This window comes from Anomaloglossus baeobatrachus, assembly GCF_048569485.1.
Source record: "Anomaloglossus baeobatrachus isolate aAnoBae1 chromosome 5 unlocalized genomic scaffold, aAnoBae1.hap1 SUPER_5_unloc_18, whole genome shotgun sequence".
Classification (NCBI taxonomy): domain Eukaryota; kingdom Metazoa; phylum Chordata; class Amphibia; order Anura; family Aromobatidae; genus Anomaloglossus; species Anomaloglossus baeobatrachus.
Genome location: NW_027441793.1, coordinates 791,082 through 816,951, shown reverse-complemented (window position 1 = coordinate 816,951; position 25,870 = coordinate 791,082). Strand labels below are relative to the sequence as shown.

Sequence of the window (25,870 nt, the reverse complement as noted above, 5' to 3'; positions counted from 1 at the left end):
CATCCCGGGCGTGGAAAACTGGGAAGCAGATTTTCTCAGTCGCCAGGGCATGGAAGCGGGGGAATGGTCCCTTTACCCGGACGTGTTTCAGGAGATCTGTTGCCGCTGGGGGATGCCGGACGTCGACCTAATGGCGTCCCGGCACAACAACAAGGTCACGGCATTCATGGCACGTTCTCACGATCACAGAGCTCTGGCGGCAGAAGCCTTAGTTCAGGATTGGTCGCAGTTTCAACTCCCTTATGTGTTTCCTCCGCTGGCACTGTTGCCCAGTGTTACGCAAGATCAGGACCGACTGCCGCCGCGCCATCCTCGTCGCTCCAGACTGGCCGAGGAGGTCGTGGTACCCGGATCGGTGGCATCTCACGGTCGGCCAACCGTGGGCACTACCAGACCGACCAGACTTGCTGTCTCAAGGGCCGCTTTTCCATCTGAATTCTGCGGCCCTCAGCCTGACTGTGTGGCCATTGAGTCCTGGATCTTAGCGTCTTCAGGATTATCTCAAGAGGTCATTGCCACTATGAGACAGGCTAGGAAACCAACGTCCGCCAAGATCTACCACAGGACGTGGAAAATATTCCTGTCATGGTGCTCTGATCAGGGTCTTTCTCCCTGGCCATTTGCCTTGCCCACTTTTCTGTCCTTTCTTCAGTCCGGATTGGAAAAGGGTTTGTCGCTTGGCTCCCTTAAGGGACAAGTCTCTGCGCTCTCTGTGTTTTTTTTTTTTTTCAGAAGCGCCTAGCCAGACTTCCACAGGTATGCACGTTCCTCCAGGGGGTTTGTCACATCGTCCCTCCTTACAAACGTCCGTTGGAACCCTGGGATCTGAACAGGGTGCTGATGGTTCTTCAGAAACCACCGTTCGAGCCAATAAGGGATATTTCTCTCGCACGCCTTTCGCAGAAAGTGGTTTTCCTAGTAGCAGTCACTTCACTTCGGAGAGTGTCTGAGCTAGCAGCATTGTCATGCAAAGCCCCTTTCCTGGTGTTTCACCAGGACAAGGTGATTCTGCGCCCGGTTCCGGAATTTTTACCTAAGGTGGTATCCCCTTTTCATCTCAATCAGGATATCTCCTTACCCTCTTTTTGACCTCATCCAATTCACCAATGTGAAAAGGATTTGCACTTGTTAGATCTGGTGAGAGCACTCAAACTCTACATTTCTCGTACGGCGCCCCTGCGCCGCTCGGATGCACTCTTTGTCCTTGTCGCTGGCCAGCGTAAAGGGTCACAGGCTTCCAAATCAACCCTGGCTCGGTGGATCAAGGAACCAATTCTCGAAGCTTACCGTTCTGCTGGGCTTCCGGTTCCCTCAGGGCTGAAGGCCCATTCTACCAGAGCCGTGGGTGCGTCCTGGGCTTTGAGGCACCAGGCTACGGCTCAACAGGTGTGTCAGGCGGCTACCTGGTCGAGCCTGCACACTTTCACGAAACACTATCAGGTGCATACCTATGCTTCGGCGGATGCCAGCCTAGGTAGGCGAGGCCTTCAGGCGGCGGTTGCCCACCTGTAGGACGGAGCCGTTACGGCTCTATTATGAGGTATTATTTACCCACCCAGGGACTGCTTTTGGACGTCCCAATTGTCTGGGTCTCCCAATGGAGCGACAAAGAAGAAGGGAATTTTGTTTACTTACCGTAAATTCCTTTTCTTCTAGCTCCAATTGGGAGACCCAGCACCCGCCCCTGTTTTTTTGTGTACACATGTTGTTCATGTTGAATGGTTTCAGTTCTCCGATATTCCTTCGGATTGAATTTACTTTAAACCAGTTTATAATTTTTTTTCCTCCTTCTTGCTTTTGCACCAAAACTGAGGAGCCCGTGGGAGCACGGGGGGTGTATACGCAGAAGGGGAGGGGCTTTACACTTTTAGTGTAATACTTTGTGCGGCCTCCGGAGGCATAGCCTATACACCCAATTGTCTGGGTCTCCCAATTGGAGCTAGAAGAAAAGGAATTTACGGTAAGTAAACAAAATTCCCTTCTTTGTTTACTTACCATAAATTCCTTTTCTTCTAGCTCCTATTGGGAGACCCAGCACCCGCCCCTGTGCCCTTTGGGCTAGTTGTTCTTTTGTGTACACATGTTGTTCATGTTGAATTGTTCTTATGGTTCATGGTCTTCAGTTCTCCGAACATCCTTCGGATTGAATTTACCCTAGACCAATTTATAAGTTTTCTCCTTCCTGCTTTTGCACCAAAACTGAGGAGCCCGTGATCCACGGGAGGGTGTATAGGCAGAGGGGAGGGGTTACACTTTTTTATGTGTAATACTTTGTGTGGCCTCCACAGGCAGAAGCTATACACCCAATTGTCTGGGTCTCCCAATAGGAGCTAGAAGAAAAGGAATTTACGGTAAGTAAACAAAATTCCCTTTTTTCTTAAACGGCTGCTCCCACCAAACGATGTACAAAATAGGACAACATAAATAAAAAAAAAAAATTAAAATAATGACCATAAAAATCAAACAGAGAGTGAAGAATTGGTGGGGGCCACTCAGGCCAAGGGCTCAAATAGCAGATAACGTGCAGAACATGAATTAGTCAAGAGAACGTACAACAAACGCACGAGGACATAGATCAAAATTCAATTAGTATTTTAAAGGGAAGATGATCACAGGAAAGGCTTAAAAGACACCAGATCATTCAAACCCTGTGATTTCACAGGTTCCAGCATGGTGATCCACTTTACCTCCTTCTGGTCCAAAACCCTCCTGTGATCACCTCCCCTTGTACCAAAATAAACTCTATCCCTCTAAACTTGAGGAGGCGCCAGTTACAGCTATGTTTTTCCCTAAAATGTTTAGGTATATTGTTAAGGGCCTCAAAGTCTTCTGGTTTCTCAACCTTTGCCGTTTTTTTGATATCCCTAATGTGATAAGGACCCCAACCCTAAATTCCCAGGAGATCAGTCCTACATATATAAGTCCACAAGGACACTTTGCCCAGTAGACTACAAAAGTTGTCCTACAATTGATGTTATGCACAATTTTTTAGGACTTAGTATTGGAGGAATCAAGCAAATTGATAAAGCAGCGAGTTTCGGAGACGTAATTATTATGGGGGACTTTAACTATCCTGATATAAATTAGGTTACAGAAACTTTGCAGTTCCAGCAAAGGAAATAGATTTTTGATAACAATGAAAGATAATTACCTTTCACAAATGGTACAGGACCCCACAAGAGGGGGAGCACTACTAGACCTTGTACTAACCAATAGGCCAGACCGCATATCAAATAAACAAGTTGGGGGTTACTTGGGGAATAGTGATCACAAAATAATAAGTTTTCATGTATTCTTTAGTAAGATGTCTAGTAGAGGGGCTACAAGGACACTAAACTTCAGGAAAGCAAATTTTAAATGGTTGAGAGATGATCTTAGTGCAATAAACTGGAATGATGTACTAAGTAATAAAAGTACACAAAGCAAATGGGAGACATTTATGAGCATCCTGAATAGGGCTTGTGCAGAAAATATACCCTATGGGAACAAACATGCTAGAAATAGGAGGAAACCCCTATGGCTAAATAGAGCTGTAAGGGAAGTATTAAAAGAAAAACAGAAAGCCTTAAAAGAATTAAAGAGGGTAGGTAGTGATGAGGCATTATATAATTATAGAAAATTTAAATAAAATATGTAAAAAGCAAATTAAGTTAGCTAAGTTTGAGACAGAGAGACTCATTGCGAGAGAAAGTAAAAATAATCCTAAAATATTTTTTAACTACATAAACAGTAAAAAAGTGAAAAGCGATAGTGTTGGCCCCCTTAAAATAGTCTTGGTGGAGGGGGATGAGGGTAAAGCCAACCTGCTGAATGACTTTTTTTCTATGGTTTTTATACAAGAAAATGCCATGGCAGATGACATGACCAGTGATACCATAAATTCACCCTTGAATATTACCTGCTTAACCCAGCAGGAAGTACGCCGCCGCCTCGAAATCACTAAGGTTGACAAATCTCCGGGCCCGGATGGCATACACCCCAGAGTACTACAGGAATTGAGTTCTGTGATAGACCATTATTTTTAATCTTCACAGATTCCTTAATAACAGGGTCGGTACCGCAGGACTGGCGCATAGCAAATGTGGTGCCAATATTCAAAAAGGGGACAAAAACTGAGCCGGGAAATTATAGGCCGGTAAGTTTAACCTCTACGGTTGGTAAAATCCTTGAGGGTTTCTTGAGAGATGCTATACTGGAGTATCTCAAGAAAATAACCTTATGACAGAGTATCAACATGGGTTTTTCAGGGATCGATCCTGTCAAACTAATTTGATCAGCTTCTATGAAGTGGTAAGTTCAAGCCTGGACCAGGGAAATGCAGTGGATATTGTGTATATGGACTTTTCAAAAGCTTTTGATACGGTGCCACACAAAAGGTTGGTACATAAAATGAGAATAATGGGGATAGGGGAAAATGTGTAACTGGGTTAAAAACTGGCTCAGTGATAGGAAACAAAGGGTGGTTATTAACCCCTTCACGACCGGCCGATTTTTCGCTTTCCGTATTTTTTTTTCGCCATTCTTTTTCTGAGAGACGTAACTTTTTTTTATTTTTCAGTCAATATGGTCATGTGAGGGCTCATTTTTTGCGGAACGAGCTGTACTGGAAAACGGAAAAAAAACTCCAAATGCAGAAAAATTGCAAAAAAAGTGCGATAGCACTATGGTTTCTGAGATTTTTTATTCACTGTGTTCACTATATGGTAAAACTGATGTGTGGGTGTGATGCCTCAGGTCAGTGCGAGTTCGTAGACACCAAACATGTATAGGTTTACTTTTATATAAGGGGTTAAAAAAAATCGGAAGTTTGTCCAAAAAAAGTGGCGCACGTTTTACGCCATATTCCGTGACCCATAGCGTTCTCATTTTTCGGGATCTATGGCTCAGTGACTGCTTATTTTTTGCGTCTCGAGCTGACGTTCTTAACGGTACCATTTTTGCGCAGATGCTACGTTTTGATCGCCTCTTATTGCATTTTGCGCAAAAGTTGTGGCGACAAAAAAACGTCGTTTTGGCGTTTGGAATTTTTTTGCCGCTACGCCGTATACTGATCAGATTAATTGATTTTATGATAGATCGGGCATTTCTGAACGCGGCGATACCAAATGTGTGTATTTTTTATTTTTTTAACCCTTTAATTTTCAATGGGGCGAATGGGGGGTGATTTGAACTTTTAGGTTTTTTTGTTTTGTTTTTTTTAATTTTTTAAAACTTTTTTTAACTTTTATTTTTATTTTACTAGTCCCCCTAGGGGGCTATTGCGATCAGCAATCCGATCGCTCTGCACTATCTGCTGATCACAGCTACCTAGCTGTAAACAGCAGATACGCTCACTGTCTTTTTCACTGTGCAGCGGGCACAGCGAAAGTGAAAGCAAGTCATGTGTAGTACAGGAGTCATCACATGACCCTGTGCTACCATGACAACTATCGGAAGTCACGTGATCGCGTCACGTGACTTCCGGTATCGGGAGGTAAGTATAAAAGTTTTACCGCGATCGCGCTTATAATGGCGCTGTCACATATTGACAGCTCCATATAAGGGGTTAAACGGCACGAGCAGATAACGATTCTGCTCGTGCCTAGCAGGCACACATCTCAGCTGTGAAAATCAGCTGAGATGTGTGCCGATCGCAGCATGCTGCTGCAAGCAGACCGCGGACAGTAACGTTATGACCGCTAGGACGTAATTTTACTGCCCGCGGTCGTTAAGGGGTTAATGGTACGTACTCGGACTGGGTCTCAGTTCATAGTGGGGTACCACAGGGGTCAGTATTGGGCCCGCTTCTTTTCAACATATTTATAAATGACCTTGTTGGGGGCATGCGGAGTAGAATTTCAATATTTGCAGATGATACTAAACTCTGCAGGGTAATCAATACAGAGGAGGATAATTTTATATTACAGGGAGATTTATGTAAATTGGAGGATTGGGCTGAGAAGTGGCAATTGAAGTTTAATGTAGATAAATGTAAGGTCATGCACTTGGGTGGAGGAAATAACATTTATGATTATGTACTTAATTGTAGAACACTGGGTAAAACAGACACAGTAAAAGACTTGGGTGTATGGGTGGATGGTAAACTTCACTTTAGTGGACAGTGTCAGGCAACTGCTGCCAGGGCTAATAAAATAATGGGATGTATTAAAAGAGGTATAAGTGTTCATGAAAAAAATATAGTTCTACCTCTGTACAAGTCACTAGTGCGACCGCACTTAGAATACTGTGTACAATTCTGGTCACCGATATATAAGAAGGACATAGCTGAACTGGAGAGGGTGCAGAGAAGAGCGACCAAGATTATTAGAGGAATGGGTGGGCTGCAATACGAAGACAGGTTATTAAACTTGGGGTTATTTAGTTTGGAAAAACGAAGGCTTAGGGGGGATCTAATCACAATGTATAAACATATGAGGGGACAGTACAGAGACCTTTCCAAAGATCTTTTTACACCTAGGCCTGCGACTGGAACACGGGGGCATCCGCTACATCTTGAGGAAAGAAGGTTTAATCATAATCACAGACGAGGATTCTTTACTGTACGAGCAGTGAGACTATGGAACTCTCTGCCGCATGATGTTGTAATGAGTGATTCACTACTAACATTTAGGCAGAGCCTGGACGCCTTTCTTGAAAAATTTAATATTACCAGTTATGTATATTAGATTTTATGACGGTGTTGATCCAGGGAACTAGTCTGATTGCCGTATGTGGAGTCAGGAAGGAATTTTTTTTCCCCATTGGAGCTTGTTTGCCACATTGATTTTTGTTTTGCCTTCCTCTGGATCAACATGTTAGGCTACGGGTTGAACTAGATGCACTTAGGCGGGCTTTGCACATTACGACATCGCAAGCCGATGCAATGTCGAGTGTGATAGTCCCCGCCCCCGTCGCAGCTGCGATATCCTCGTGAAAGCTGCCGTAGCGAACATTATCGCTACGGCAGCTTCACATGGACTCACCTGTTTTGGGATGTCGCTCTGGCCGGCGACCCGCCTCCTTATTAAGGGGGTGGATCGTACGGCGTCACTGCGACGGCAGGCGGCCAGGAGGGGCGGAGATGAGCGGGATGAAAACATCCCACCCACCTTCTCCCTTCCGCATATCCTACGGGAGCCGCGGTGACACCGGTAGGAGATATTCCTCGCTCCTGCGGCTTCACACACAGCGATGTGTGCTGCCGCAGGAGCGAGGAACAACATCGGACCATCGCGTCAGCGTAATTATGGATTACGCCGACGCTACACCGATGATACGATTACGACGCTTTTCCGCTCGTTAATCGTATCATCTAGGCTTTACACACTACGATGTCGCCTGCGATGCCGGAAGTGCGTCACTTTCAATTTGACCCCAACGACATCGCACCTGTGATGTCGTAGTGTGCAAAATACCCCTTAGAGTTTCCCTTCAACCTTAAAAACTATGAAACTATGAAACCTTTCCATTTGGGAACAAGCCCCACAGTCTCCAAAAGAATATGAACCCCATCTGGGTCCTTTTGACACACCCAGAAACGTAGAGGGGGGTGGGACATGGTGACTTCTCACTATCATGTCCCTAAGGGTCCTTGACCTTTGTGGTGTTATTGATGGTTTATCCGAATTGACTTTTGCTAGATCACCATCAGATAGGAGTATCGGCCAATAGCGTGCAACAACTTCATTCATTTTCCTCCACTGAGAATGATAGGCCGTAATAAATCTGACTTGATTATCCTATTTTTTGATGTTAGATTTAAGCAAGTTATCCGTCGGGGTATTTGTTGCCCTCTCATAGCCAGATTGAATCAACCTATCACTATAGTGGCGGGACTTAAACCGTCTCTTAAGATCCCTCGCCTGCCCCTCAAATAACTCAATGTCTGACCATACCCTGCGGGCTCTTAAAAACTGACCTGTTGGTATAGAATTGATAACTTGTGGTGGATGAGATGATTTTGCACTAAGAAGGGAGTTTACAGCTGTTCCTTTTCTAAAGATATCCGTCACAACGGAACCATCCGCTCCCTTCTTTATTCTGATGTCCAGAAACTCTGAGTCAGTGCTGTAATGATAAGTTAGTTTTATATTAGAATCATTTACATTCAATGAGCACATAAACCCAGTGGCATAACTAGAGTTGGATGGGCCCCGGTGCAAAGTTCAGACCTGCTCCCCCCCCTCCACATACACCGACACTTGGGGTAGGGGATAATGACACTGACACTTGGGGTACAGGATAATGACGCTGACACTTGGCTCTCGCCCACAGCACCCTGAAATCCCTCTATCAGCACCCAGCTTTCCCATATCAGAGCATGAGAAAGCTGAGTGCTGAGAGATGTATAGCAGAGCATGGGAAAGCTGGGTGCTGAGGGAAAGAGCCTTTTTCACTCAGCACAAAACGTTCCTATCCCCTGATTGTATCTTTGTCCCCCTTATATAAAGTTCTCTAAATACAATAATGGCCCCCGCAAAGCCCTCCATATAATATAAAGGGTCCCACATAACCCTTCATATTAGAATGCAGCTCCATAGTCCTCCATCTATTATAATGCATTTCCCATAGTTCTCCATGTATTATAATTCATCCCATAGTACTCCATATATTATACTGCACCACATAGTCCTCCGTGTTTTATAATGCACCCCCATAGTCCATGTATAAGGTAGGCTCCATAGTCCTCCATATATTATAATGTATCCCCCATAGACCTATATGTATTATAACGCAACCCCATAAAACTTCACATTGTATTATGCAGCCCCATACTCCTCCATGTATAATGCACCCCTTTATTCCACGTAAAAGGTGTCCTTCATTTTGTATTATGCAGCCCTATACAGTCATGGCCAAAAGTTTTGAGAATGCTACAAATATTAATTTTTACAAAGTCTACTGCTTAAGTTTTTCTAATGGCAATTTTCATATACTCCAGAATGTCATAAAGAGTGATCAGCTTAACAGCAATTACTTGCAAAGTCAATATTGGCTAAGAAAATGAACTTTAACCCCCAAAACACATTTCAACATCATTGCATTCCTGCCTTAAAAGGAGCAGCTAACATTGTTTTAGTGATTGTTCCATTAACACAGGTGTGGGTGTTGATGAGGACAGGGCTGGCGATCAATCAGTCATGATTAAGTAAGAATTACACCACTGGACACTTTAAAAGGAGGCTGGTGCTTGGTATCATTGTTTCTCTTAAGTTAACCATGGATATCTCTAAAGAAACACGTGCAGCCATCATTGCTCTGCACAAAAATGGCCTAACAGGGAAGAGTATCGCAGCTACAAAGATTGCACCTCAGTCAACAATCTATCGCATCATCAAGAACTTCAAGGAGAGAGCTTCCATTGTTGTCAAAAAGGCTCCAGGGCGCCCAAGAAGGACCAGCAAACGCCAGGACCATATCTTAAAACTGTTTCAGCTGCGGGATCGGACTACCAGCAGTGCCAAGCTAGCTCAGCAATGGCAGCAGGCTGGTGTGAGTGCTTCTGCATGCACTGTGAGGCGGAGACTCTTTGAGCAAGGCCTGGTTTCAAGGAGGGCAGCAAAGAAGCCACTTCTCTCCAGAAAAAACATCAGGGACCGACTGATATTCTGCAAAAGGTACAGGGAGTGGACTGCTGAGGACTGGGGTAAAGTCATTTTCTCAGATGAATCCCCTTTTCGATTGTTTGGGACATCTGAAAAACAGCTTATTAGGAGAAGAAGAGGTGAGCGCTACCACCAGTCTTGTCTCATACCAACTGTTAAGCATCCTGAAACGATTCATGTGTGGGGTTGCTTCTCAGCCAAGGGAATCTGCTCACTCAGTCTTGCCTAAAAACACAGCCATGAATAAAGAATGGTACCAGAATGTCCTCCAAGAGCAACTTCTCCCAACTGTCCAAGAGCAGTTTGGCGCCCAACAATGCCTTTTCCAGCATGATTGAGCACCTTGCCATAAAGCAAAGGTGATCACTAAATGGCTCATGGAACAAAACATAGAGATTTTGGGTCCATGGCCTGGAAACTACCCAGATCTTAATCCCATTGAGAACTTGTGGGCAATCATCAAAAGACGGGTGGACAAACAAAAACCAACAAATTCTGGCAAAATGCAAGCATTGCTTATGCAAGAATGGTCAGCTATCAGTCAGGATTTGGTCCAGAAGTTGATTGAGAGCATGCCAGGGAGAATTGCAGAGGTCCTGAAGAAGAAGGGTCAACACTGCAAATATTGACTTGCTGCATTAACTCATTCTAACTGTCAATATAACCTTTTGGTACTCATAATATGATTGCAATTATATTTCTGTATGTGATGTAAACATCAGACAAACACAATTAAAAACCAGAGGGCAACAGATCATGTGAAAATATAATTTTGGTGTCATTCTCAAAACTTTTGGCCATGACTGTAGACCTCCATGTATAATGCAGCCCTATAGACCTCCAGTATAATGCAGCCTCATAGACCTCTATGTATAATACACCCCTATAGTCCATGTATAAGGTGTCCTTCATGTTTATTATGCAGCCCCCCCAGGCCTCCATATATGATAATGCAGCCAACCTCTCCAGGCCTCCATGTATAATATACCAGCTAGCCTCCCCAGGCCACCATGTATAATATAGCAGCCAGCCTCTCCAGGCCTCCATGTATAATATACCAGCTAGCCTTCCCAGGCCTCCATGTATAATATAGCAGCCAGCCTCTCAAGGCCTCCATGTATAATAATGCAGCCAGCCTCTCCAGGCCTCCATGTATACTAATGCAGCCAGCCTCTCCAGGCCTCCATGTATACTTATGCAGCCAGCCTCTCCAGGCCTCCATGTATACTAATGCAGCCAGCCTCTCCAGTCCTCCATGTATAATGTAGCAGCCAGCCTCTCCAGGCCTCCATGTATACTAATGCAGCCAGCCTCTCCAGGCCTCCATGTATACTAATGCAGCCAACTTCTCCAGGCCTCCATGTATACTAATGCAGCCAGCCTCTCCAGGCCTCCATGTATACTAATGCAGCCAGCCTCTCCAGGCCTCCATGTATACTAATGCAGCCAGCCTCTCCAGGCCTCCATGTATACTAATGCAGCCAACTTCTCCAGGCCTCCATGTATACTAATGCAGCCAGCCTCTCCAGGCCTCCATGTATACTAATGCAGCCAGCCTCTCCAGGCCTCCATGTATACTAATGCAGCCTGCCTCTCCAGGCCTCCATGTATACTAATGCAGCCTGCCTCTCCAGGCCTCCATGTATACTAATGCAGCCTGCCTCTCCAGGCCTCCATGTATACTAATGCAGCCAGCCTCTCCAGGCCTCCATGTATACTAATGCAGCCAGCCTCTCCAGGCCTCCATGTATACTAATGCAGCCAGCCTCTCCAGGCCTCCATGTATACTAATGCAGCCAGCCTCTCCAGGCCTCCATGTATACTAATGCAGACAGCCTCTCCAGGCCTCCATGTATACTAATGCAGACAGCCTCTCCAGGCCTCCATGTATACTAATGCAGACAGCCTCTCCAGGCCTCCATGTATACTAATGCAGACAGCTTCTCCAGGCCTCCATGTATACTAATGCAGACAGCCTCTCCAGGCCTCCATGTATAATAATGCAGCCAGCCTCTCCAGGCCTCCATGTATACTAATGCAGCCAGCCTCTCCAGGCCTCCATGTATAATAATGCAGCCAGCCTCTCCAGTCCTCCATGTATAATGTAGCAGCCAGCCTCTCCAGGCCTCCATGTATACTAATGCAGCCATCCTCTCCAGGCCTCCATGTATACTAATGCAGCCAGCCTCTCCAGGCCTCCATGTATACTAATGCAGCCAGCCTCTCCAGGCCTCCATGTATACTAATGCAGCCAGCCTCTCCAGGCCTCCATGTATACTAATGCAGCCAGCCTCTCCAGGCCTCCATGTATACTAATGCAGCCAGCCTCTCCAGGCCTCCATGTATACTAATGCAGCCAGCCTCTCCAGGCCTCCATGTATAATGTAGCAGCCAGCCTCTCCAGGCCTCCATGTATAATGTAGCAGCCAGCCTCTCCAGGCCTCCATGTATAATGTAGTAGCCAGCCTCTCCAGGCCTCCATGTATAATAATGCAGCCAGCCTCTCCAGGCCTCCATGTATACTAATGCAGCCAGCCTCTCCAGGCCTCCATGTATACTAATGCAGCCAGCCTCTCCAGGCCTCCATGTATACTAATGCAGCCAGCCTCTCTAGGCCTCCATGTATAATGTAGCAGCCAGCCTCTCCAGGCCTCCATGTATAATAATGCAGCCTGCCTCTCCAGGCCTCCATGTATACTAATGCAGACAGCCTCTCCAGGCCTCCATGTATACTAATGCAGACAGCCTTTCCAGGCCTCCATGTATACTAATGCAGCCAGCCTCTTCAGGCCTCCATGTATAATAATGCAGCCAGCCTCTCCAGGCCTCCATGTATAATAATGCAGCCAGCCTGTCCAGGCCTCCATGTATACTAATGCAGCCAGCCTGTCCAGGCCTCCATGTATACTAATGCAGCCAGCCTCTCCAGGCCTCCATGTATACTAATGCAGCCAGCCTCTCCAGGCCTCCATGTATACTAATGCAGACAGCCTCTCCAGGCCTCCATGTATACTAATGCAGACAGCCTCTCCAGGCCTCCATGTATACTAATGCAGACAGCCTCTCCAGGCCTCCATGTATACTAATGCAGACAGCCTCTCCAGGCCTCCATGTATACTAATGCAGACAGCCTCTCCAGGCCTCCATGTATAATGAGCCTCCTCAGGCCTCTGGCCACCGTGTATTCACTAATTTATATATATATAAGTACTCACCCTTTCTCTTCCTGCTCTGTCTTCACGTCTCCTCATGCCACTGCTTCTCGTCCTCACTGCTCCCCTCATTCCCCAGCCGCTGCTCGTCCTCACTGCTCCCCTTATTCCCCAGCCGCTGTTGTGTCCTGACCGCCCTCCTCTTCCACCGCTGCTCGTCCTCCCCCCTTCTCGTTCTCCCGGTGCTCCGGTCGGCGTCCTCCCGTCCTGCGCTCTGTGCACTCTGAGTACAGCAGTCGCACAGGAGTGACGTCACCGTGCAGGCACAGGGGGGGAGGGGAATGATAATGCATAGAGTGCCGCCGGCAGCTCTATGCTTCAACATTACTGTGCGCGGTGACGGGGGAGGGGGCCCCGCTGCCGCCGCTGACACCAGGCAGGGGGGGCCGATGTCGGCGGTAGCGGGTCATGTAGCCGCCACGTGGTTTGTGACAGATCAGCGCAGCTCCTCCCTCACTGACAGGAGCTGACTGCTGAACTGCCGGGCGGCCGCCGGGCCCCTAAGCTCCCGGGCCTGGTTGCAATGACAACCGCGGTAGTTACGCCCCTGCATAAACCCCTTTAGCTCCTCCTGCCCACCCTGCCAAACGCATCATCTATATACTTCACCCACAACAAGACTGAACCATTATCACTGTCAGGATATTGAATGGAGCGCTCCCAATAGCCCAAGAAGAGGCACGCATGCGAGGGCGCACAAGACGCCCCTATGGCAGTGCCCCTCTCCTGGAGATAGTAGCACCCCTTAAACAGGAAGAAGTTGTGGGTGAGGATAAATTTCAGCAGGGTGAGCAGGAGAGAAACAAGATCACTATCCAGAGAGGTAGTGCCCAAATAGAATTCAACAGCCCTTAACCCATCAGAGTGTGCAATAGACGTATATAATGATTTTACATCAGCAGTCATCATTATAAGATCATCATCCAGATGTAAAGCGATTAGCGCGCATGCGCATCGTACCTTCCGGGACGCCAGCTGAAGTGGGCGGCATGGCCGCCGCCATGCAGTGCATGCCACTAATGGGCCTCAGGTGAGTCTAGCGCTATATAATGGTGACCAATGTCACAGCACCTCCTGACGAAGCGAGTGTGAAACACGCGTAGAGGTGCTGAGCAGTGTGGTTCTTCAGGTAGTGGTCTCTAACTTTTCAAATTGTCTTCTGGCAGCCTGATGTTCCCCTTCTCTTGGCTGCTCTGCAGGATTATGATGATGATATATGGAGGTATATTGAATTGAATGTGGGCATTTTGCATATATGGGGAATTCTATAATAACATTGTGCCATACTATTTTATGTATATATGTGTAAGGTTGCAGTGATGCTCCTGTATATCATGTACCTCTAAGGCACCGTCACTTTAAAATTGAAACCCCATTATGGGTGAATAAGTTCGCCTTTAAAACTGCCAGATTGTCAGTTTGTAGTATCATGTTTGGTATATCTAATTGATTGCATTATTCTCTCTTCTGACCACCCTTATGAAATAGCTAATAACCACACTGCTCCAGGATTTTTTCTGTTTTTAAGGGGTTATTTTTTAACTGTGTGTGTTTTGATACCCATCTCTGATTATGTGATAAATTTATGATGTTTTTTGTATCATATTAATAAAGATGTACTTAGTTTTTGGATTTATTTTGCTTCTTTGATATACTTGTACTAAGATGCAGGTCTAATGTAGGTTTAACATAGAGGGAGGATGCCTTAACTATCTGGTGCCTCTCAGCCCTAGGCTAAGATGCTGTTCCAGGTTATGGCACGCTGGCCCTTTAAGAATACATTTGTGCAAACTCACAGGAGACCTGCTTGGTGTGTGCAGGCCCTGGGAGATGGCAGCGGGGACATGGAAACCATTATAAGCAGCCGGGATAGTAAGTGTGCCGGTGTCTCTACCTAGGAAAGGGGGCAGGACAGTAAGGGGATGCTGGTTACGGTGTTACAAGCTATTTTATAAATTATATCCTTAAATTTGTATATATTATTAAAAATTATTTTTTTTCTTGGCAGATGACTACACCAGGAGATTAGAGGCACAACTGCCATCTTCAGTTTTTAAATCAGATGACCCTAATATGCCACAAGATATAACTGAAGCAAATCCCACTATTCAAGATATACCATCATCCCTTCACAGCAAAGATCTATCATCTGATTCTTTTAAACAAGTCTTACCTTTTGATTCATCACATACTATTAACAGAAACAAAAGAGGCATTAAAAATCAAAATGCTCATATTTCAAAGAAGCCATTTTCAACTTCAGAATATCGAAAAATCCATAAAAAAATGCACACAGGGGAGAAACAATTTTCTTCAGACTCTGTTAGTTACCAGAGAAATCACATAGGGGAGAAGGCATATTCATGTTCAGAATGTGGGAAATGTTTTAACAAAAAATCAGAGCTTGTTATACACCAGAGAATTCACACGGGGGAGAAGCCATATTCATGTTCAGAATGTAGTAAATGTTTTGCACATAAATCACATTTAGTTACACATATGAAAATTCACACTGGAGACAAGCCATATTCATGTTTAGAATGTGGGAAACATTTTACACAAAAAACAAATCTTGTTATACACCAGAGAACTCACACAGGGGAGAAGCCATTCTCATGTTCAGAATGTGGGAAATGTTTTGCATTTAAAACATATCTTGTTATACACCAGAGAATTCACACAGGGGAGAAGCCATTCTCATGTTCAGAATGTGGGAAATGTTGTGCATTTAAAACAAATCTTGTTATACACCAGAGAATTCACACAGGGGCAAAACCATTCTCATGTTCAGAATGTGGGAAATATTTTAACTATAAATCCGATCTTGTTAAACACCAGAGAACTCACACTGGGGAGAAGCCATATTCATGTTCAGAATGTGAGAAATGTTTTGCATTTAAAACATGTCTTGTTAAACACCAGAGAATTCACATGGGGGAGAAGCCATTCTCATGTTCAGAATGTGGGAAACGTTTTATTCAAAAATCAGATCTTGTTGTGCATCAAAGATGTCACATTGGGGAGAAGCCATTTTCATGTTCAGAATGTGGGAAATGTTTTACCAAAAAACCTGATCTTGCTAGACACCAGAGAACTCACACGGGGGAGAAGCCATATTCATGTTCAGAATGTGGGAAATGTTTTAACAATAAATCAGTTCTTGTTACACACCAGAGAACTCACACTGGGGAGAAGCCATATTCATGTTCAGAATGTGGGAAATGTTTTGCACACAAATCACTTTTTGTTATACATCAAAGAACTCACACGGGAGAGAAGCCATTCTCATGTTCAGAATGTGGGAAATGTTTTGCACAGAAATCAAATTTTGTTACACATCAAAGAACTCACACGGGGGAGAAGCCTTATTCATGTTCAGAATGTGGGAAATGTTTTAACAAAAAACCTGATCTTGTTACACACCAGAGAACTCACACGGGGGAGAAGCCATATTCATGTTCAGAATGTGGGAAATGTTTTAGAACAAAAACTAATGTTGTTATGCACCAGAGAACTCACACAGGGGAGAAGCCTTTTTCATGTTTAGAATGTGGGAAATGTTTTGTACAGAAATCATATCTTGTTATACACCAGAGAACTCACACAGGGGAGAAGCCATTCTCATGTTTAGAATGTGGGAAATGTTTTGCATCTAAAACATGTGTTGTTAAACACGAGATAATTCACACGGGGGAGAAGCCATATTCATGTTCAGAATGTGGGAAATGTTTTAACAAAAAATCTAATCTTTCTAAACACCAAAGAATTCACACAAGGGAGAAACCCTTGACATGTTTAGAATGAGGTAAATATTTTACACACAAATGTGATCTTTTTAAACATCACAAAACTCACAAGGGCAGAAGCCATTATCATACCTAGAAGATGACAAATGTGTTACTTAAATTTTAATTTGATGACCACTAAGAAAATTCACATGAGAAGAAACTATATATTTGACAAACTGAACAAGAAAACACAAGAGATAGTGTAAAAAAAAAGCAAGTGAACCAGAAAGGGAAAGCTTGCTAGAAGTTACATTAGTATTGTAATATATACAGTTACTAATAGATGTCTGTTTTCTAAAAATCAAAGTAATATTCCATGTACATTGAACATTTCACATTGTTATATATTCACTATATGGACAAGAGTATTGTAACCCTCCCCCAAAAATACCCAACATTCCTCCTCCCTCTTCTTGTTTCAAAGATTATACCATATTGCTCAGGTATCTACCATAGAGGGAGGATGCCTTAACCATCTAGTGCCTCTCAGCCCTTGGCTGAGATGTTATTCCAGGTTAGGGCATGCTGGCCCTTTAAGAATCCTTTTTGCTTGTACTGTATATCGCAGCGTTTTGGACGCAGCTGAAATATGCTGCACCCAAAACGCTGCCAACAGTGATCATTGTCACACAGCCTAATAAGAGGGAAGTGAGGAAAGGTGAGGAGAATGTTTTTTTTGGTGTATTACTAAAGGATGGGCACAATAGTACAGGGTACAAGGATGAGCACAATACTACAAGGATGAGCACAAGGATGGACACAATACTACAAGGATGGGTACAATGCTACAGGACACAAGGATGTACACAATACTACAGGACACAAGGATGTACACAATACTACAAGGATGGGCACAATGCTACAGGACACAAGAATGGACACAATACTGCAAGGATGGGCACAATACTACAAGGATGGGAACAATACAGGGCGTAAGGATGGGCACAATACTACAGGGCACAAAGATGGACACAATACTACAAGGATGGGCACAAGGATGAGCACAATACTACTGGGCACAAGGATGGACACAATTCTACTGGGCACAAGTATTGGCACAATACTACAAGGATGGGGGACATTACTACAGGGCACAAGGATGGGCACAATACTATAGGGCACAAGATTGGATACAATACTACAGGGCAAAAGGATGGATGGAATACTACAGGGCACAAGAATGGACACAATACTATAGGGCACAAGGATGATCACAATACTAAAGGGCACAAGGATGGACAATACTATTGGGTACAAAACTACAGGGCATAAGGATGGGCACAATACTATAGGGCACAAGGATGAGCACATTACTACAGGGCACAAGGATGGACACAATACTACAGGGCACAAAAATAATCAATACTACAGGGCACAAGGATGGGCACAATACTACAAGGATGGGGGACATTACTAAAAGATGTTAGCTAAGATTACTGTATGATGTTGTTAATTGTAAAACAATATTACAAGAAGGGGATAAAATGTAAAAAAAAAAACACAAAATAGAGCACAAATTTTTTTTGGCATTAAAATGTTTTTTCATATATAAACTTAACTAAACAAAAAAGTGCTGGTTTGTCATGTCATAAGAAACAAGCAAAATGTTAAAAAAAAGTGATCCAAAGGTGTATAGACAAAAACATGGAATAATTAAAAATGTCACTTTGACCTGCAAAGTATGCGTCCCCTCTCATTTTTTTTTTCTATGAGTTTGAGACCCCTGCTCTAAGGGGGCTTTGATTATAAATACTTACTAAATTGTCCCAATAACCTGTCACTCAAAACATTTTTTCCAATAAAGTCTGAGTATCTAAACTAATGTTCTTCATTTCTTCTTCCTTCATTTCTTTTTGCTGGAGCAGAGGTCGCCCAACCTGTTCCCTCATTATGGCAGTAAATGTCTTGGATACAATACTCTTATTACTGCAATTTCTCACTAACAAAGCTTTAACTGTCTGTTAATTGTTCCAAAAGTATTACCATTATTCCTCTGTAAGGCCTGACGTAACAATTTAACCCTATACTCTTGGCCTTTTTAACACAATATGAACTCCTCGTTCTTTTCCTTCCTTTCCTCGGCTATTTACTTCTCCACACGAGGTCCTTGATTACATTTTCTATTGTTCTAAATACTTTTTTAAATTCCAAATTTAGCTTTGAGCACACAACAAAAATGGGGAAAAGAAGTATTCTTTTCCTTTCGTCACGACAGCACCCACGAGAGAGGGATCCGCCCCCTTCAGGACAGGAAACCTACAGATAAAAAGGGGCGGTCCCCCTCCCTCATCAGTTGGTTTCCTGTCCTGCAGGGATCGGAACCTACAGTACCTGGGTCCAGTTAAGTCCGTGCGGTCTCCAAGGGAACGGCGGAGCTCAGGATCCGGAAGCATGGTCGGTGGAGCTCCCCTCGTGGACTCCGTCCTCCGGTGCACCTCGTCCTCTTTCTCCTGGTCTGGCTTTGCCTCCAGGGATATGACGCCTGCAGCAGAGCGTGCTTCTACCGGTACGTGTGCGCGGCGGGGGGGGCCCTGCCGCGTCAGCGCACGCTCCCTGCTGCAGTGACCCGGAAGTATGCAGGAGCGCTTCCGGGGGAGCGGCCGGGAAGGTTCCTGGTGAAGCCCGTGGTCCCCTCCATCCTGGCCGGACGCTGCGGTGCTGGTGAGTTGCTATGGCGGTCGGGCCGGAGCCTCTCCCTGACGCGTGCCTGCGTCTTCACCGCTGCACGGCGTGTGCACGCGGGAAGGGGTGTCCTGGGCCTGCCGCGTCCGCGTTCTGTCTCCGCGACGGTGGCCCGGCTGTGCTCCTGCTTCTGCGGATCGGAGGGGCTCGGCTGTGGATCTCTGCCAGCCCTTCCCCCTGCCCTTCTGTCCGGGGTTAGTCCCCTTCTGGGATGGTCCCTCTGCCGTCAGCGTCCCTCATGCTGTGCTGTGGCAGGCGTCCTGGTGGTGTCTGCACTGGGGTGTGCGCTGGGGTGCCCTCTTGGTCTGTGCTCGGTGGCCTCTGTGCCCTCCTGCCTCTGAGCTCCTGGGCCCCCTGGCCTCGGTGGAACCTGGCCCCTGTGGACTCGGCCTCTGTGGCCTCCTGGCCTCTGTGGTCTTCTGTGGCCTCTGGGCCTCTGTGGACTCCTGGCCCCTGTGGACTCCTGGCCCCTGTGGACTCCTGGCCTCTGTGTCCTCCTGGCCTCTGTGGCCTCCTGGCCTCTGTGGCCTCCGGGCCGCTTGCCTTCTGTGGCCTCCGGGCCTCTTAGCTTCTGTGGCCTCCGGGCCTCTTGGCTTCTGTGGCCTCCGGGCCTCTTGGCTTCTGTGGCCTCCGGACCCCCTGGCTTCTGTGGTCTCTGGGCCTTTTTGGCTTCTGTGGCCTCTGGGCCTCTTGGCTTCTTTGGCCTCTGGGCTTCTGTGGCTTCTGGGCCTCTTGGCTTCTGTGGCTTCGGGGCCTCTTGGCTTCTGTGCCCTCTGGGCCTCTTGGCTTCTGTGGCCTCTGGGCTTCTGTGGCCTCTGGCCTCCTGGCTTCGGTGGCTTCCTGGCTTCTGTGGCCTCCTGGGCCTCCTGGCTTCTGTAGCCTATGGGCCTCCTTGTTTCTGTGGCCTCTGGGCCTCTGGGCTTCTGTGGCCTCTGTGCCTGTTGGCCTCTGTGCCTGTTGGCCTCTGTGCCGGTTGGCCTCTGTGCCTGTTGGCCTCTGTGCCTGTTGGCCTCTGTGCCGCTTGGCCTCTGTGCCGCTTGACCTCTGTGCCGCTTGGCCTCTGCCGCTTGGCCTCTGTGCCGCTTGGCCTCGGTACATCCGGGCTTCTGTGCTTCGGGGCCTCAGTCCTCTGTGCCTCCTGGCCTCGTGCTTCTTGGCCTCGTGCTTCTTGGTCTCGTGCTTCCTGGCCTCGTGCTTCTTGGCCTCGTGCTTCTTGGCCTCGTGCTCCGGGCCTCGTGATTCCTGGCCTTGTGCTTCCTGGCCTCGTGCCTCTGTCCCTCTGTGCCTCCGGGCCTGGGGCCTCTGTGCCTCCTGGCCTTGGGCCTCTGTGCCTCCTGGCCTTTGGGCCTCTGTGCCTCCGGGCCTCGGGACTCTGTGCCTCCGGGCCTCGGGACTCTGTGCCTTCTGGCCTCGGGCCTCTGTGCCTCCTGGCCTCGGGCCTCTGTGCCTCCTGGCCTTGGGCTTCTCTCCCTCCTGGCCTTGGTGCCTCCTGGCCTCGGTGCCTCCTGCCTCGGTGCCTCCTGGCCTCGGGCCTCTGTGCCTTGTGCTTCATGGCCGCGTGCCTCTGTTGCCTCCTGGTCTCGTGTCTCCGGCCTCTGTGCTTCCGGGTCTTGTGCTTCCTGGCCTCTGTGCTTCCGGGCCTCCTGGCCTCTGTGCTTCCTTGCCTCCTGGCCTCCGGCCTTCCTGGTCTCTGGGCCTCCTGGCCTTTGTGGCCTCTGTGGCTTCTTGACCTCTGTGGCTTCCTGGCCTCTGGACCTCCCGGCCTTGGGCCTCCGGGCCCTGTGCCTCCTGGCCTCCTGCTTCTGTGCCTCCTGGCCTCGGGCCTCTGTGCCTCCTGCCCTCTGTGTTTCCTGGCCTCCTGCCCTCTGTGTTTCCTGGCCTTCTGCCCTCTGTGCCTTCTGCCCTCTGTGCCTCTTGGCCTCTGTACCGCTTGGCCTCTGTGTCTCTTGTCCTCTGTGCCTCTAGGCCTCTGCGTCTCCTGCAGCTGGGCCTCTGGGCCTCTTGGCCTCTTGGCCTCTGGCCGTCTGGGCCTCTGGGCTTCTGTGCCTCTGGGCTTCTGTGCCTCTGGGCTTCTGTGCCTCTAGGCTTCTGTGTCTCTGGGCTTATGTGCCTCTGGGCTTCTGTGCCTCTGGGCTTCTGTGCCTCTGGGATTCTGTGCCTCTGGGCTTCTGTGCCTCTGGCCCTCTGTGCGTCTGGCCCTCTGTGCGTCTGGCCCTCTGTGCATCTGTGCCTCTTGGCCTCTGGGCCTCTTGGCCTCTGTGCCTCTTGGCCTTTGGACCGCGGGGGCCTGTGTTCTGGTCTTCCGCCTCTGCCGCCTTGTGCCTCCTTGGCCTTGCGCCGGGCCTGGCGCCTCGGGCTTCTTGCTTCGCTTCTGGTGTTCCTTGCTGCTCCCATCTGGCCCTGCCGTCCCTGGTTCTCTCTCCTGGGTGCCGTGCTTGTTCGGGCGCCCCTAGGTTCTTCCGTCCCGGCCAGCCCTCCTGTCACGGAGTCCCTTCCTTCCCCCCGCGTCACAGGACTCCCCTTGCCGGTGTGTTTTTTGTCGGGGCGTTGCTGCCTTCCCGTCCTTGCTGCGCTGTAGGCCGCCAGTCCGCACCCAACCTTGTGGTCGGCTGTGGATGCTCGTCCTACCCTCCCTTCCTCCCTCCTCATCTGCTGTCTTCCGTTGTCCTCTGTTCTGCCGTTCTCCTGTCAGGAAGGGTTATGGGTCTCTCCGTCGGTCCCCTCTGGGTGACTGTTTCTGCCCTGGGCGCCCTGTTTACATCCCGTCTTGCGGGTTCTGAGGGGTTGTGCGCTTCCTTCCGGCTGGGGGCCGCTGCCAGCCGGTCCGTCTACCGGCTCTCCTCCCTGGGGTCTTGCTCTGGGGTTGGGCGCCCTACCCTTTGCGCCCTTCTAGCCCCTCTCTGTCATGTGCTCTTTCTCCCTCCCTTCTTTTCGCGTCCTTGATTGGGGGGGCGCTGTCCCCCCCCCTTCTGGGTCGCTCGGCGGCCCCTTGGCGGCTGGATGGGTCTTTTGTTTTTTGTCTTTCAGGGTTCCGGCTGTGCTCCTCTGGTGTCGTGCTGTCCCTTGCCCCGATGGCTGTGGACTACTGTTTCCCTCGCGTCTGTGGTGCAGCCTGTTCTCCTGTCCTCCTCGGTGACGGATCGTTCTCCTGCGAGGTGGCCTCCTACTTGGTGACTGTGGCGGATGTCTCCTCGACGGTTTTGTAAGGCTGTGACCTGGTCTTCTTCCACTTTTCCGGGCTCTGCCGGCTGGCCTTTGGTTCTTCCACTAACCTTCCGTTTGGCAGCTTGGCTCTTCCCGTGGTTATCCCGCCCTTAGTGTGTCTTCTCTCTAAGTCTCTCGTGGGTGCTGTCGTGACGAAAGGAAAAGACTATATTACGTACCGGTAATGGGATTTTCCTGAGTCCACGACAGCACCCTTTACACCCCTGCCCTTTCTTTGTTTGTTTTTTCTCACGCTTCGGTGTCCTGGGATTGGTCTGTGTTATTTCCTAATTCTTTGGCGGTTCCTCTCCCGGTCTCTGCAACCAACTGATGAGGGAGGGGGACCGCCCCTTTTTATTTGTAGGTTTCCTGTCCTGAAGGGGGCGGATCCCTCTCTCGTGGGTGCTGTCGTGGACTCAGGAAAATCCCATTACCGGTACGTAATATAGTCTTTTTTTCCTATTTAGATCATTCTATTTTTTTTTTAAGAGAAATGATAATAAAATGCCCCTCCCCCTCCCCTTCCACCTTTTCCCAATCCGGAATGCTGGTGTAGGTTTATCTATACAGAGACGTCATGTACACAAATATTAGGGCTACAGCGACATCACATATGTTATACAGAAGAGTAGTGCTGTCTCCATAGTTCTTTATACAGTGACTTATAGATCAGACAAGCTCCTCATATTTAGGCAGTTTCTATTTTACTCAATCCATCTAAATGTTATCAATTTATGTGTAAGAAACAATAATCGTCCTACCGCAGATTTCCCACTTGTTTCCAGTGTCAGTTCTTCTATATTCCCTTATGTAAAAACTTGGTGTCTCCAACCAAACCTGCTGATTAGGATTTTACAATCGTAATAACTTTACTCCAAAAAAGTATTTATACTCCGCAGCCTGTGTATAAGATCTGCAGCTTCCGCTCAGCACTTCCCACCTTTGTCCTCTGTACGTATGCCGACCTTGTGGAGGAACAGAGGGTCATATATCTCTTATAGATGATTTATAGATCTGACAGTCTACAATGTCCACTGGGGATACAGATCTAAGCTTTTCAGGGATCCTTGTCCATTGTGTGTCAGTAACGACCAAATGTCCCTTTCCCATTTACACATAATAGAAGGAGCATAATTTTCCGCATATTTCGATAGCGGCACTTGATAAAATCCAGAAATCTCGCCAGACGTTCTCCATGAATTAGATATTGGGCTCAGCATCAAGTCTGACCGCAGTCCAAGTTCTTTAAGCAAGAGTTTGATGGGCCCCGATGCAAAGTTTGTACCTCGCACCCCCAACCATACACCAACACTTGGGGTATGGGATAATAACGCTGACATTCGGGGTACAGGATAGTGTGGCTGATACTGGGCTCTTTTCCTTCAGCACCCAGGTTTCTCATGATCTGAAATTCCATTTTTATCAGCACCCAGCTTTCCTATGTTCTGATATCTTGTCCTCAGCATCCACCTTCCCCATGCTCTGCTATACATTTTGCCTCAGTACCCAGCTTTCCCATATCAGAGCATGGGAAAGCTGGGTGCTGAGGGAAAGAGCCTCAAAACCTCATCCCATGCTTGTATGTTTGTCCTCCCTCGTATATAGCACTCCAAGTACTATAATAGCCCCCACATACCATTCCATATAGTATAATGGGTCCCACATAATCCTTCATATATTTGAATGCACCCCATAGTCCTCCATATGTTATACTGCACCCCATAGTCCCCCAGATATTATAATGCAGCCCCAATAGTCCCCCATGTATTATAATGCATCCCATAGTCCTTCATGTATCATACTGCACCCCATAGTCCTCCATATGTTATACTGCACCACACAGTCCTCCATGTATTATAATTCACCCTGCTGTTTTCCATATGTTATGATGCAGCCCCTATAGTGCTCGATATATTATAATCCTGTAGACTGTGAGCCCTCGCGGGCAGGGTCCTCTCTCCTCCTATACCAGTCTCTCTTGTACTGTTAATGATTGTTGTACGTATACCCTCTTTTACTTGTAAAGCGCCATGGAATAAATGGCGCTATAATAATAAATAATAATAATAATCCTGTAGACTGTGAGCCCTCGCGGGCAGGGTCCTCTCTCCTCCTATACCAGTCTGTCTTGTACTGTTAATGATTGTTGTACGTATACCCTCTTTCACTTGTAAAGCGCCATGGAATAAATGGCGCTATAATAATAAATAATAATAATAATAATGCAGCCCCCATAGAGCTTCATATTGTATTCTGCAGCCCACATACAGTTTAATGCACGCACATAGTCCTCCATATATTATAATGCAGCTCCATAGTCCTGAATGTTTTATAATGCACCCCATAGTCCTTCATTTTGTAGTATGCAGCCCCCGTACCATTTAATGCACTCCATAGGCCTCCATATATTATAATGCAACCCCATTGTCCTCCATGTTTTATAATACAGCCCCATAGTCCTTCATATTATATTATGCAGCCCTCATACTATTTAATGCACCCCATATACCTCCATGTGTTATAATGCATCCCCAAAGTATATATAAGGTGTCTTTCATATTGTATTATACAGTCCTCATACCATTTAATGCACCCCCATAGGCCTCCATATATTATAATGCACCCCCAAAGTATATATAATTTGTCTTTTCATACTGTATTATGCAGCCCCCATACCGTTTAATGCACCCCCATAGCCCTTTGGCCACCGTATACTCACTGATTTAAAAAAAAAAAAAATAAAAAAAAAAATAATAAACAAATCCTCCAGGGGCGGACTCGGACACTGAGAGCAAAGGCCCCTGTGCAAGAATTGACCATGCCCCCCCTCCCAAACCCCTCCCACACCTCCCTCTGCCTCTTGGGGTTTTCCAATTTACCATTTTAAGTTTTGTTGTGCTGATCATCTTGCACTTGGAAAAAATAATAAAATGAGAGTTACTCATTCTCACCTGGTCCAGTGATGTCTCTCTGCTGCCCCGTCTGTTTACAGGCTGCAGTAATAATGTCACACATGACCACTTTAGATAATCACAGGGCTCTGCTACTGACACCATCTACCTTGGCGTGACGGCTGAGCTCAGTGATTGGCTCCAGCAGTCACATGTTTTAGTCATGACATCACAGCTGCAAACATAGACCAGAGCAGCCGCAAAGAGGAATTGCTGGTTCAGAGGAGGATAAATACACAGTCATGCACGCACACATATACAGACACACACATATACACATTATTTATGCACAGAGGGACATATACTATACATACTATATATACACATACTATTTATGCACAGAGATATCTACTGTATGCACACATGCACCTTCACTTATATATACATTCACATACATATATAGACAGACACATGCACAATTATATACAGTACAAGCAACATAGGTATGT

At 47.0% G+C, this 25,870-nt stretch overlaps 1 protein-coding gene across 1 annotated transcript in view; it reads left to right on the top strand.

The window, feature by feature from the left end:
• Positions 1–25,870, top strand: part of LOC142258921 (uncharacterized) — a 113,322-nt gene that overhangs the window by 35,955 nt on the left and 51,497 nt on the right. The window contains 1 exon segment of the mRNA XM_075331477.1: positions 14,805–16,523. Coding sequence (XP_075187592.1) covers positions 14,805–16,523 — 1,719 coding nt within the window.